At 40.5% G+C, this 15,566-nt stretch overlaps 1 protein-coding gene across 4 annotated transcripts in view; it reads left to right on the top strand.

The window, feature by feature from the left end:
- The first annotated feature begins 5,997 nt into the window (after window positions 1–5,997).
- Window positions 5,998–15,566, top strand: part of LOC148014816 (protein MICRORCHIDIA 2-like) — a 139,089-nt gene continuing 129,520 nt past the window's right edge. For 2 of the 4 annotated variants that reach the window (XM_087665003.1, XM_087665002.1), the window contains exons 1-2: window positions 5,999–6,812; window positions 6,946–7,437. In XM_087665003.1, coding sequence (XP_087521129.1) covers window positions 6,951–7,437 — 487 coding nt within the window. In that variant the 5' untranslated portion in view covers window positions 5,999–6,812; window positions 6,946–6,950. Of the gene's footprint in view, window positions 6,813–6,945; window positions 7,438–15,566 lie in introns of all 4 variants that reach the window. The other 2 variants (XM_087665004.1, XM_087665005.1) reach the window with 2 other exon arrangements.

Here is a 15,566-nt window from a genome sequence, read left to right as displayed (position 1 = left end):
TAGAAATTGATTATCCCTAGCATTTGGTGGAAAGGACTAAGGGGAAGGAAAGGCAACCTTCATTATCACTATCAATGTGGATTTGCAATACAACTTGTAAGATGGTACCACTATTGTTGTACGAGATGTGCAACTCTCAACAAATGGATGCCATAATAGAATAATTTGGGCTCTCTTAATAAAAAGTAAATTGGTTGCACTCTACCATGGACAAACTCAAAGATGTGATTAGCCAATGACTTGTCCAATTAGATGTGACAACCCATGCAAATACTTTATCACATGTTGGGGCAAGGAGCTCTTCGAGGTGAAGAAGTGTTAGGACTTCATTAGCAAAATGGAGGATGAGTGCATAAGGTGAGCACAAGCTGATAGAGACACCTTCCTAATGACATGATGCACATGTTAAAAAGAGGATGCAAGAAATTTGGAAGGCAACACTTGTAAGTTGCCCACGTAAGGTAGACTGATAACCCTTGCACAACATGGAGGCTTTAAACCTCACCATGGTGAGCATTTGTCGATATGTCTATGGGTTACTTGTAACCATCACTTAACCAAATTCTTGGTAAAAACCATGGGGAAATTTTGCGTTATAGACTCCAATCATAGCTCAGCAACCATAAAGCTTTCTTCACACCAAGCAACATTTGGTCTCCCCTCATAGAAAATCATTTCCTCAACTTTTTATCCTTGCTTACATGAGTACAATCCATCCTACAATTGCTGTAAAAAAGCACAATGATAAGCTCTTCAAAAGTTCATGTGGGAGGGCTATGATTGAGAGGGGTTTTACATGAGTTCACCGTTTACCATTTTCCAAGAATCTCAAAACATAGCCCTCATCTCTAAATAGTATGCAAAAGAGAAAAAGTTTGCAAAACCCTACATAGTTTTGTTAGGCAAATGCAATATGCTTGCAACACTTAATGCATAGAGAAAAGTGTTTCTCCTTTGTGTGAACCCTATCTTGGAGTGCCAACAAGTGAGGCGCCTTTGGAAAAACAAGGTTTCCACTTGCCAATATGCATAAATAAATGCTCTTTTTAGTGATAGGTGAGACATGAATAAAGTATCACAAGAAGCATCACAATAAATTATGATGCTCCAACACATTTGGTGCCCTATGACATTTGTGCATATGAGACACCCCCCTTGGTCCACATTGATAATAGTTGAGTCTTATGGTCAAGTGATGGATGATGTTCTTTCTTAGGACTTTATTTCTAGTTTATTTGTAGATAAGTTGGTAGCATCTATGAGAGGACTTTATTTCTATTTCTCTAGAGGCTCATGCTTACTACAACTCTAGCCACATTCCATTTCTAGTGAGGTTGGGTCTAGGCCTAAGGAGTTGCCCAAAGGGCTAGTCTCATAGGGATGTTGGCTTTTGGACTTCCTCTATGGAACCAACCCTTTATCTTATTTCAAAGCATAGAAACGCTCCTACATTGCCAAAACAAATGAGGACTTCAAAGAAAACACATAGGACAAAAGGGATAAACATTCTTAAATTTGGAGAGGCTATCTTTTGTTGGGAATTCTCTAGTTGTAATCTGCATTAAGGCAACATTTAGCTCGACAAAGCGAGTGCATTTTTCTTATAAAATTACTTGTGCATTTTGCCAAAACAAAGTTAATTGACCAACATAGTGCCTTTCATGCATATTAAACTCTCATAAAAATCCTCAATCACCTTCAAAACTATATTTAGTAATTGAACCAATATATAGGCATACTATAATGAAATTCAACATCTTTTGGGCATTAGATCTAGTATTTTTAGATGGTTGTTGATATTGAAGTAATTTAAAAATTGTAGTCTTAGTTTAGATATGAGGTGTGTGAAATTGGTTGAGAAGCCATGCAAGCTCTTTTGAAGTAAGCCTTCAAACCTAACCTCTACCCTTATCTTGGCATGTAGTGTTGTGATGACATCACTCTGTTCTTTTATGCATATATCTTGTAAATGATTATAACTCCAAAAGTCTTATCAATTGAATGTTCAAAGCATTTAATATAGAGTAATGATGATCCTCAACACTTACCATTTTATAGTTTCTTTACTAGTCATCACTTCTTGCTTTTTGGTCCTACCAAAAGGAAGGAAGTGGGCACATCACATCTCTAAATGAACCAAAGTAATTAGTCTTAACCTTGATTGACGATTAAATGTTTATGTGACATCATATGATTGGCTCATGCTTGAAATCAAGGATAGCAAATTATTTGGCCCTTCGGATGTGCTTTATTGAAACTTTTTTGAATTTACTTTTCAAAGAATTGCCTTGAATCATAAGTAGTACATGGTGGTTCAATCACCTCTCTTCTTTTCATAAAAAGTATCGAATAATTATTGTTCGCATGCAATTCTTAACATCGGTATGAGCATAGCCATTCTTTGACTCTTGTTTTATGGCCCTACCAAAGGCCATAACATTCATTCTTTGGGTTTTCCATCTTTGATCCTCTAAAAGGACTGGACACAAGCACAACATGTCACTTATTGAACCAAATCACTAACATTAATAGAGATCATTCTCTAAATGCTTACTTGCCAATGGTTTTGAGTTGACTATTAATATTTGGAACTTTGTCTCAAAATGATAATTAGTTGATTAAATTTTTGAATATGTTCAAAATGGGCCAAGGTGTTCATTTATCACTTGGCATAAGTGGTGGGAGTTTGCTGGGATGGAGTTTTATCTAGCCATTTTATTTATGGCTAAATAATTTCTGCAAATATATGAAGCCTTTGAATTTTAGCTTTTGTTGTCATCTTTATAGATACTCATGCTTACATCACCTTATAAAGTTATTGATGAATTGTATTATTTTCGTCCCACTCGTATCTAAAATCTTCTTATTTATACAACTCATTTTTTTCTCCAAAATGATTGTCTCTATTAATGTGCTTCACAATTCCCATTCTAAAGATAATGAGGCTTTAGTCTTTTTCATTAACCTAAGGAGAGTCAAATAGTCTTCAACATATTCTCGAAGCATACATTTTTAGGTGTTATTGCCAAACTTTAATATTAATGAATATACATCATACAAAAGTCTTCACATTTACGTATAATTTGCTAGAAAAGGTGCTATGCTTTAGCATCACATTTTTGTTGCTCCTCAATGTTGCCATTAATGTGCTACAGTGTGATATCTTTTGGGAAGAGGAGCAAAGTTAAATGGGTTGAAGAATGGATATTTCAACATTAATGAAGGAGTTTAATTTGCGTGAAGAGTTGAGTAATGTGAGCAACTACAATCGAAAGCTGAGGGTGAGGGCAAGGTTTGAAATGGGGCTCACAAAGTGAGTTAGCTTAAATCCCTACGCTCCCCGAACAAAACATTAGGTGTCATTGAATGAGTTCGTGGAAGCTAGATTAGTAAGTAGTTTATAAGAGCCTAGCCATGTGCTAGTGAATAGATTAGTAGTAACTCGAATTTGAGGCACGAGAGATTGGTTAAGAAGCCAAGCAAGCTCCCTTGAAGTAAGCCTTCAAACCTAACCTCTACCCTTATATTTGCAGTGTGCTCTTTGATTTACATTAGTTTGTTTCTTTGTCAATATATCTTATAAGGGCAATGATTGCAAAAATCTTATTGGTTGAATGCTCAAAACATTTAATGTAGAGTAAGGATGATCATCAACTCTTGCCACTTTATGCTTTTTTTAATAGTGTACTTCCATGTCTCTCTCTCACATCACTCTTTGTACTTTTTGGTCTTGCCAAAAGGAAAGGATATATTTACAATTGCATCTTGAAAGATCAATATTATTATCTAGCAAAAAAAAGAGAGGTAAGGACAGAGGCACATCAAGTGTCTAAATGAACGAAAACCATTAGGGTTAACTGTGATTGAGAGCTAAATGTTTATGCCATGTCATATGATCGGTTGAGGTTTAAAATTAAGAATAGCAACCTATTAGGGTTAATTGCGATTAATAGCTAAATGTTCAAGCCATGTCATATGATTGGTTGAGGTTTAAAATTAAGAATAGCAACCTATCTGGCCCTTCCTTTTGTGCTGCTCTATTGGAACTATTTTATGAGTTTCTTTTTCAAAGAATTGTCAGGAATCAATAAGTACTATGCAAGGTGGTTCAACTACCTCTATCCACCTCTCTTCTTTTAGTAAAAAGCATTGAACAGCTCTTGTTCACACGATTGTCCTTAACATTGTATTTTTCTCTCTCTATATTTGATATGACCATTGCCATTCTTTGACTTTTGTTTTGTGGGTCCACTAAAGATTAGGCCAGTGCATTAATTCTTGGGGTTTCCCATTTTTAGTCCTCCAAAAAGTTAGGCACAACATGTAGCTTATTAAACCAAAACATTATTCTTAACATAGATTAGTCTTTGAATGCTTACTTGGAAATATTAGGTTGGTTTTGAGGTAAGTTGTAAAGTTTAATAAGATTTTTTGGTTCCTCCTTTGGCGATTTTTGCTTAGATTTTTTGGGTTATCTGTTGAGATTAAAAAAAGCCTCAAGATACATGCAACCATTTAACTTCCACAATTGAAATTTAATGGTGGTTAGGAAAGTCCTTCTACTTATTTGATTAGATCCATTTTTCAATCTTTACTTTATCTCAAAAGTATCATTAGTTGCTTAAAATGCCAATTATGTTCAAAATGGGTCAAGGTGTTCATCTATCACTTGACATAAGTGTTGGAAGTTTGATGGGATGAAGTTATATCTAGCCATTTTAGAGCTTCCCTACACTAGTTATTTCTAGCTAGACAATTTCTCCAACTTTTAGAAGCCATTGAATTTTAGCTTCTACTCTTATCTTTACATACCCTTGTGTTTACATCACCTTGTAAAGCCCATCGACAAATTATCTTATTTTCCTTCCACTTGTATCTAAAATATTCCTACTAGTACAACTCACTCTTTCCTCCAAAAAGATTGTATTGTTTAATGTGCTTCACAATTCCCATTCTAAATATCATCGAGCTTTTTGTCTATCCCATCAACCTAGGGAGAACCAAATAGTCTTGGATATCTTATTAGAGTACATGCTAACGTATTTTATTCCCAAATATTAATGGCAACTAATACATAGGATTTTTACAAAGGTCTTTAGATTAAATTAGTTATAAGTTACTAGAAAGAAAGCCATGCTCTAATAATTGATTGAGGAATAGAATTTCACCATGAGGAAAGGAGTTTGTTTTGAGTGCGGAGTTGAACAATGTGAGCAAACATAGCTGGAAGTTGAGGGTGAGTGTAAGGTTTGAAATGGGGCACACAAAGTGAGCTAAGGTAGAGCCCTAAACTCCCCTAACAAGACATTAGTGGTCGTTGAAGGAGTTCTTAGAAGTTAGATGTTGGGTAGTTTATAAGAGCTTGGCCATGTGCTAGTAAATAGATTAGGTGTATAGATGCTAATTACATACGAGTGGATCCCACCAAATATTATTAGATTGACGTGCACAAGAAATCATTTTCTCTCTCTTCTCCCCCTTCTTGCTCTCTATAACTCATGGAGGTGTTCCTCATGAGGTCAGTGGAGTTCGAGTTCTCTTCGTTGGCCATGTGGTACTACCTATAAATGTGCGGATGCACCTTAACTAATGCATTGCTCCCTGTTGTGTGGATGTGCCCTAACAAAGTACATTGGTATATGGATGGAACAATTATTATGAAATTTGCACTAATGTGGTCTATGGAGCCAAATTACATTGGTTTTTTTTATAATGAGCCGTATGTTAAGAAGCCTTCTAAAGACCGCCATCTTAAAAGTGTGGTTGCCTCTCCAAACTTTTCATGGCATATTACGTTGGTAAATGGATGGATCGATCATCAATGATCAACAGTTATAGATTTATGCCCCCTAAAAAAGTACAATGGTAAGTGGATGGACCGATGAAATTATGGATTTTGTGGCAAGAAGGCATGGGTTATGGGTATATACTATGATGGTTCTGATGTAATACGGTGATGCTCTTCCTGCTACCTATCGAGAAAAAGGCAAAAACTAGAACGGACGATCTGGTGATGAGGACGTCTGATGGTTACTTTCGACTGTCACGAACATTTTTTTACCCCTCTCCTTTCTCTCTCTCCCCCCCTTTCATTCATTCATTCTTTCTTTGTAAAGAGGGCACTCGAGAGGGGCTCGTCTCCAAGTAGCAAGGACGAGGGAGACGTCTTTATCATCGTGTCATTGTTGCCATTGTGTCATCAATCCCCTCTCTCTTTTTTGTCCCTCCGTATCCTGACAGGCAATCTGATAAAAGAGAGTGAAGTGAAGCTGCTTCAAGCTTCATTTCCATTCCATGCTGCCTGTCATCGTCTCAGAAAAGTAATGTAATCAAACCTTCCAACAGAAGCTTCCCCCCACCACCAACAAGAAGCAGGAATTGGGCGAAAACCCTTTGTTGTGGGCGATGGATTCTGGGCTTCCCCCCCGGTCTGCGGAACAGGATTTGGGTGACTGGCCATGGTCGTACAGGTTGTGGGTTGTGCAATCATGCACGTGGATGGTGGTGTGATCAGCGAGACATGGTTGGACCCCTTGAGTAGCCTTCAATGGAACTCTTGCAGGTGGTGACAATCTACAATGAATCCCGGTTTAATCCGCCAGTAGCATTCATCCTGACCTCACCATAGTCCAGGCTGCTCCTGTTGCATCAGCGAGAGATGAGTTGGGAACCTGAGTAGCCTTCAAAGGAACTCCTGCAGGTTGTGGCAATCCAGTGTTGCGCCCGGGGGCTTCAAATCTGCTGATAGCATTGGCTGCGACCTTGCCGTAGGTTCCAGACAATCCAGGTTTCTCCTCTTGCATGGGAAACAGGTGAAGAACAACTCCTGCTGTTGCAATTCTACTTTCACACTCACTGCTGTCGTCCGTTGGATCTAACTTGAGTTCTGCATTCACAGCAGCAGACAATTTGTCCACTACCGTTGTCATGTTTTGTTTTATGCAGTGAGAATGCCGATTGAGAGTGCATGCACCGATGTGATAGACCTTTGCAGTGACGATGATGAGACACCCAATCCTAAAAGACCAGTGGAAAATGGGCTTGGTCCTAGTTTACCTTTCTCTGCTCAGCTCAAACTTGATGAGCAGGAAAGGTTAAAATTTCAAGGAGAATGGTTTTCCAAGCAGGAGCATTCTAAGCCTCCCCAAGTTGGAGAAGCTTACTGTCCCCACAGTGTATCTGGTAACCGTCCACAATGTAGGGCTTATGATGCTTTTCCTCAGAAACCAGGCTTATTCAATAACTGTGCAGATGTTTTGGATGGAAGAGCAAGCTATGTTGCACAAGACTCACAAACTATTCCACACAATAATCTCATGTGTAGCAGTCCTTTTCCAAGCACTTCTTCTGCTATCATTCACCAAAAGCAAATGTGTAGGAGATTTTGGAAAGCTGGTGATTATAATGTCCAATGCAAGATCAATTCATCTCCTTCAGGTATGTTATCTTTGCTCTGTACTACACATTTAGACACATGGTGTATTGGTACCAAGCATGACAATTTGCATGAAGTTTGGGCGTGCTTTGTATCAGATGTATCATATATGTGTTGCATGATTGACAAGTTGAATTGCAATGGAACACTTAAATTTGGACTAGGTCAAGGCCTTTGGGTGTTTTCCTTATGATTATCGTGTAAGAAAACAAATCAGCACTCGGACAATATTTTCATCTCCCTTGTGCTATCAATTACTGAGATCTTGGATTGTCCTGTTTCTAATTTGAACACCAGTCTTGAACTTCATACCATTGTTTGAGGTTTGTAGGGTCCTTCCGGTTGGTTGCATTTATAGACTGACTGACTAGACAAGGATTCCATTTAGGCTTTAGCTTGTGACATGGGCTTGTTGTGAGAATAGGGGCTTGTTGAGCAACCAAAATAATGGCATGCATTGAAAATTAATTGTAGTGCATTAATGCCTAATTGTGCCCCTCATTAACAGCCCCAAAAAGGCTTTTATTTCTATTTATTGCCTATACTTTACATGGTAGGGCAAACACACCAAAATCTCCTATAAAAGCGCATATTGTGCACATTCATCCTCTCTCCCACTCATTCCTCTTCAGATCAGATTACCCACTCTCATTCCAGCATTGTTCTTCAATCATACTATCTTCATCAGCTGTTGACTTGTTCCTCACTCCTTCCACTGCCGTGATTTGCCCTCAAACAGGCCATTCAACAATCTTACCTTCTGCTGTCATCAACTGAGTGTTGGCGACATCAGTGTCAATCATTGTGACTAGTTTGCTGCATCAACTGGAGTGTTGGCAACATCAGTGTCGATCATTGTCATCAACTGGAGTGTTGGTGACATCAGTGTCGATTATTGTGGCTAGTTTGCTGCATCCAGACTTTGCGGTTTACAGAATGGGAGGTTGCTGCATCTGCTGTCGTCTCATGGCAGGTTGTGTTTACACAAAAATTAGCAGCCCAGCAGTCTTGTTGGAGCTGCCCCTTATTGGAGCCTCTTCATCAGCAGCATCTCCTGCGTTTTGCAGCTCTCTGGTCTTTTGCAGCAGTCTTCACTAAGCCTTTGTTGCCTATATGCTGGAGTCCATCATCATCAGCAATCATTGTGTCTTGCAGTAGTCTGATCATCCACTGCAGCCGAATTCATTCAGCATTCGTTGGCTGCCTATTGGAGATCTTCCTCATCAGCATTTGTCTTTTCGAGCTGGCATCCGTCATCTATAGCTGCCCTTCAGCATCAAACTGCCATTGTTCATCATAAGCAGCTTTGACCTTCGCCATCAACCTCTTTGCCCAAAGGATTGCGTTTTTCTCCCTTCTCAGAGTATCCATCACCTGCAGCTGCCCTTCATCATCAAATTACCATAGTTCATCTTGAGCTGCTTTGATCTTCGTCATCAACCTCTTTGCCCGAAGGACTGCATTTTGCTCCCTTCCAGTGCAGATCCCTTTTCAGGTGTTGATGCCTGGTCAATCAAGAAATCACAATTGTTGTCGGGTCTTGTCCGATGTTACTGACTTATTTCTGCTCACTTTATACTGGTCTATGAGACATGGAACCCTGAGGCTCCATTGTATCATCATCCTACATGATTCATTATTTTCATACCTTGAGTTTTTGAGCTCTTTGTCTTTGTATTTGCTGTACACACTAAGTGTTTGTCCCTGTAAACCCTACTGTTTCTCCATAGGGCTAACATTGCAAAAAGAGTATCAACTGTGCAATTACAAACGAATGCCCAAAATGAAATGAATGAAAATGGAAGGGTGAGTACAATATCCTTTGCACAAGCCAGATATGAATTACAATGAATGAATATTGGGTAGTAGGACTGGTGCTAGCTACAAGAGATACCAAAAGCTGGAATCAGAGGTGGCATGCAGGGCTGTCCTCTTCTCTCTACATCAGATTCATTGCATTGATTGGCCCTTGACTCAGCTCCAAAATATGGCACTGACATCCTTCTTGGTGGTTTTGCTGTACTCAAGATCTATTCTGGAAGGATGAGTCATGACATCTCTCTAACACTTTCCCTCATTTTGCTTTGAAACCAGCCTTCCTTCTCGGATAGGGTGGTAGATGACTTGATTTAACACAATTTACAAGGAGCAATAAATTCACAAATCTGAAATTTAATGCTTTACCAATTAATCTTGGACAGCCCACCCTATTGGCCCCAACAATTGGCGCCCCTTGCAGCATTTCTTTAACTTGTATTGCTCTAGTTTAGAGTACGTGGAGATATATGCTGATCTCTCTTCAAATCCCAATACGATTGGTTATCACAAATGACTAGCAACACCCAAAATTAAAATTTCTCTTGATTTGACTGAAGGTTGGGCACAGTTGACCCTTGGGCTCTTGCATGCGGGCCAAATCAAATGGGGATGGTGAAACCCTTCGGATGAGCTGCAATTTCTTCAGTTACAGATGTTACTCTGCTACTCAGGTCTTCAATTAATGAGCATGGTTCCCAAGGTGGCCGATAAACCCTAATTTCTGTTGCTGTAAATTAGGATTTGACAGCAGTAGATCATTGCTGACCTTTACCAAGTGTTAGAAAATGTTGAGGGAATATCATGCAAGAACTGGAGAGAGAAATTTTACGTTTCTATTGCCAGAAATGGTTCTAACCAGCAGTTGCCAATTGCCACCCAGCCTAATTAGCTATTGCTGCTGCCCAGGGCTGGAAATATGCCGGTATCTGTTCCTGATCAATACCAAAAGGCAAAATGCTGTCACCTGCTGTCATGCTTCATTTGGGTGTGAGTTTAGTGCTTCACATCCACAATTCTTGCCCTTCCCTCCCATTCAAGTACACATTTAGATTCTTCTACATTGTGTTTAGAGCCTTTCTTTAGACCCACCATAGGGCATCTGATTTTAGCTTACATTGTTTATGATCCACACCTAGGTTTTAGGCCATCTTCAACTACCTAGATGTGTATTGTTTTACATCATGGTGCTTTTCTTGTCCGAGAATGCCACCCGTGCACTATGTACTTTCAGATCCTAGCAAGTGAGTAGCACTCTATCCTGTGATATGCTCGTGTGGGGCATCTCCTTCTTGTCAAAATAATAGGTATGTTCTGATACGATGTCAAAATAAGCGATAGTGTAGAGAGACAGTAGGGTTTGTGGGAAGTAACATAGAGTGTGCACGGCAAACATTGAGAGAGAAAAGAATCTCAGAAACACAAGAACATGGTGATGATGCATTGAATCATGCTATGAGAAGAAAAGCTGATACAACAGAGCCGACGCTTAGAAGGTAACTGCACTGTCTTGTTTGAATGAGGCGGCAACACCTGTGGGAATTTGCACAGTGAAGGGAGTGAAATGTAGTCCTCCAGGTAGTTGGCTATCCAAGTAATCATCACTGGATGGTGAAGGACAGCTATCGAGGGAGCAAACCACAGTCCTCTAATGCCGTCGGAGATGTGGAAGATGATCACCAATCGTTAAGGGAGCGAAACACAGTCCTCTGATGCTGGGGAGTGACCTGGGTAGCAAAACGCAAATCCTAGAGTGTCGGAGTTGTCAAACCCAGGGAGAGTAGCCCAGACACTGATGGTAGGTGGATAATGATGACGCCAGATGATGGAGGATGAGCTGGCTTGCAAAAACGTAGGTCCCATTAGTCTCTGTGATAGAAGAGTGACGCTAGGTAATGGAGGAGGAGCCAGGCTGCAAAAAGGTAGGGTCCAACAGTCCTTGTGATAGACAATGATGAAATCACTGACGCTAGTGTAGGCCATCTCGTGGGCTATACGTTGATACCCTTTGATCCATGATCTAGGCTCCCTAGGCATTTAAATTGTCATTAAATGTAGTTGTTGCCCCTACTGTCCTAGCACTAGTGACACTAACACTAAGTGACACTAGGGTTAGGGTTTCCTATGATGGTTAAGCCGTTAGGGTTTTATATTTTATTATTTAAAGACACTTCGTGCCTCATTTTGCACAAGTATGTGGCATTATTTAGTGTGATCGCCTAGAGCATTTTACTTTCTCTCTCTCTCTCTCTCTCATTAATTCATTACTTCTCATTCGTGATCAAGTATTGTTGTGCATTAATAAATTCTTCCATTCTCATTCATTTTCCATTAAATTAATTGCACAATTACTCCATGCCGGGGCCAAGAGTGGTATCAAAGCAAAGTACCTTCTTCGCCATCGCCATCACTTGCGATTGTCTTCCATGTAGCCATTGCGATTAAGCCCCACACCTTGGCCGACTGCTACCCCGAGCCATTGCGCTCATGCCAGCTCTATTCTTCTCTTGGCAATTGCACCTTGTGTTGTCATATTCCTTTACTTGCCTCTAATTGCCACAAATCATTGCGTTCAATGATCCATATTGAGCTTCTACTCTATTGACTGTTGCACCCTATCACTTGCCTAATGTGGACTTGCTTACCTCTGTGGGCAAAACAATGTAGGGACACACTGAGGTAGCCCCAGTCAAAATGAAAGGTGAGAAGGATCGAAGCTTGCACTCGAGAGCTATGGCGGGAGAGCAAGAGCAAGAAAGAGAGAGACAAGAAATGGGAACTCCAACAGTCACAATGTGTGACTGGGCCTTCCTTTATTCAAATTGTCACTAAAAGAATAAAGAATAAAGTGACGGTGATGGGCGCCCGCCACTTGCAATGTGCAGTGGTGGAGACTGCCAGTTTAGTAATACACGGGCGGCTAGACGGAGGCGCCTTTACCCCCAACTACCTCCCACTTAAAGGCGAATTTGCTCCAGTGAGAAGTGAAAAGAAAAATAAAAAAGACAGTAAAACATGTACACATGTACAACAGGATGAGAAAAGATGTCATCTCATCCCACGCCCATCAACCTCCTGAGGAAGGCAAAGTGCTCTATAGAGAGGCTTTTCGTGAGCAGATCTGCAGGATTTTGGTCAGTCGAGATCTTGACAAGATCAACAGACTTGTCCTCAACGACTTGTAATGTGTCCACCTATTATCTTTAGGACACGTCTTAGCAGTCCATCGAAAAGGATATCTAGAAGGCTCTACCCGGCACTTCCATGGAATGTTACGGGTTTTGCGATCTAGGACTCTCCGCGTCTGCCACGTAGCGGAAGTATTCCGGCCGTTCCCACTTAGGATCGACCTGAATTAGGGTTTTCCCTATTGGTCATTTCCTAACGGCAACTAACGTCGAACCCAAGCGAACTACTTTACGCAGAAACGCCAGGTTCGAAGCGGATTCATGCTGCACTTGGTTCAAGGAGAATGGGAAACGAGAGGGATGCGAAGCTCAACCTCTCTGCCATAAGGCATAGTCCCATTCCGTTCCCCTAAAATAGCGTAAATCGGGATCAATTATAACTTTAGGTCAACGCTTTTGTTGATCGTGTTCTTTGACGATCTCCTGACTGTTCATCGTGATTTGAGGAAAGTTCCCGGCCAACCGGGACTACCTATCCGTAGGACGGACCTATGGCCACATCCATCGCACTTTCCTCAGGTTGTTTTAATTATTTAATTACCTAACACATTTAGTTGGACATGTATTAATCAGCTTCCTTAATTAGCCCGTTAGGCACTGGTTCCTTCACGTAATCATAGCACTTGACATAGAAAAGCAATGTCAAACACGTTCCTTTTTAACAGGTTATCATATTTATCTTTGAAATACATAAAGTCCAGCCCGTAGACTTATCCATAATCCGCCCGAAGGCTATCCAGCAATCCACAAGGATCATTAATCCAAGTTTCCGCCCGTAGACTAGTATGCGGGCCTCTAGATCCACTCTCGAGTCATGTTAGCCTCTTGTGCAGGGCCCGGAAGGCGAGGGATTTACGGCCAGAGCCCCCCTGGCACCCAAGCGTCCTCCTGCTCTAAGTAGCGCTTAATGGAGAGACCTCTCGCGGCGGGTTCGGTCCACCTTCCCAGCGCGGTTAACAACTCTCTTCGTTAGGGTCAGGCAGGCAGTTGGGGGTAACTGAAGCTGCCTCTCTCTTCAGGCCTTCAACCTGAAGTATTAGATATCCATTTATCCTTTTAATTCATTGATCAAACAAAGCAAAACAGTGCTCTTAAATCTGTAACGAGCACAAACATTTCCATTGGTCGTTTATTGTTGGTCAATTGCTAAGGAGTGAATCCTTTCTTTCGAATGCATCCAGCACTCGATCCGGGATGACTTGTGACTTAGCAAGATTCCTTATATCCTGGGTTAGGGCGTACCCTATTAACCCGACTTGATCAATACCTTAAGTTCATATGTTATTCCAATTTATTAGCTTGTCATTTGCTTCCAAGCAATTATCTTTACCCTAGAAAGATACTATATTAGGACGATTATTCATCCTCTTGCAAGATAACTTGCGTAAGAATCTGCCAACCTCATTCCGAGAATTGGCCATTCCCTTGTGATCCAATCACAAGATCATATGACTCTACACTTATACAAGTGTCGCATCGAACTATGGGACTATTCTACCCATCAAATGGAGTCACGAAACAATCTGTTCCTGATTACATTAGGCTGACATTGTCAGTCCTAGGGTTCCAAGTTTCATCTTTTTAGCAAAAGACTCCTAGGGACAAACCCTAGATCACTTCTCAAGTATGTTTTGCTGTCCCTACATTCTCAAGTATGTTCTGCTGTCACGTATTAAATCCTAGTGAGTTCTTTGGAATTGAATTAACTCTTTCTAAAACGAGTACTCCGCGGGTTTAGGTGTTTAGGTTTATGCCAATTTAACCTATCTACTTTTGAAGATAATTACGCTATTATTTCCATAACCACATGACTTATTATCTATGCGTAAGTTGATTTTCAAATCCTAACTTTCCGGTTTAAGATCAAGCATGGGTTAGGTTATAGCTTAATTCCAATTAATCATCCTATAACTTACGAACAAGATTCATGTTAAAACATGCAACCTTTTTTAATAATTATGTAGTTGAAAAACGATATTTATACCAATTGACTAGAGTTATTCAACTTAAGAATCATTTCATGCCTTGCACTTTCCTATGGATTCCTAGCACTTTCCATAATGACTTGTTGCGAAGAAGATATGTCCTAATAATGCGACATGCAATTTATACTTTCATGCCTAAACGGAGTGCACTATCTTAATTCCGTTTTGCAAATATGGACATTAATCTAAGTTCAGTTCATTGAAATGCACAAAAATTACTTGCTAGAAATGCATATCAATTTTCTGCTCACTTTATTTTTGTTCGAATGATTGGAAATACTAATGACCGAACTTGTCCGTCGTAAGCTAATTCTTTTAAACTAACCAAAATATTTAAGACGGAAAATGCACCCTATCTCAAAAAAAAATCATCCATGCACGTAAAATTATAACAACGTAAAAATAAAAATTAGGAAGGAAAACCTGGACTTGGGGTGAGATGTCCACGTGGATGCTAGGAGACGATCCTCCTGCGGCTGTGCCTTGGGCTTTCTTAGGAGCCATCGCGAATGCAGCCTTTCCATCTTGGATGCGGCTTTGCGAACTCCCTTTTGAAATACCATCGTCCTTTATGAGTCTTCTGTTCCTTCCTTTCGTAGAAGCTATTTGAAGGGATACTTTTGGAGGAGGGGAGAAACCACGGAAAGGATTTAAAACCCGGGAAGGGGGTGTTTCAAAATCCTCCTCGAGTAAGGCCCATTAAAGCTACGGGAAAGGCTTAATGGTCCTTTTAAAAACCCATAGAAAAAGGGAGAATAAAAGGTGTAGAAGACCCTTACGAGGGCTTTTGTATGGTGGAAAAAAGGTGTCAAAGACCCTTAATAGTGGATTTTTGTGTGGGCCTTAAAGAGGGTCTTTTCTTTTTGTGTGGGGGAAAAATAGAGGGTATGGAAGGGCCTAAAGAAGGGATTTTTGCATGGGGGAGAAAAGGGGCTTAAGGACCACTTAAAGGTCCTTCAATGGCAAATTAGGGGGGAAAAAGGGGTCTAAGGGAGCCCTTAGGAGGGAATTATTGCGAGGGTAGGTAAAAAAAAACTTAAGAGTCCATATGAGGGCCCTTCACGGCAAAAGTCGGGGGGGAAAGGGGGCTTATAGAGCCCTAAGGGGGAAATTTGGGGGGGGGGATATAGTCTTAAAGGCCAC

Source organism: Lygodium microphyllum, chromosome 24, assembly GCF_053477565.2.
Source record: "Lygodium microphyllum isolate KBCC chromosome 24, Lygodium_microphyllum_v1.1.10, whole genome shotgun sequence".
NCBI classification, from domain to species: domain Eukaryota; kingdom Viridiplantae; phylum Streptophyta; class Polypodiopsida; order Schizaeales; family Lygodiaceae; genus Lygodium; species Lygodium microphyllum.
The sequence above is the reverse complement of the archived record's forward strand: the minus strand, read 5'-3'. Positions and strand labels throughout refer to the sequence as shown.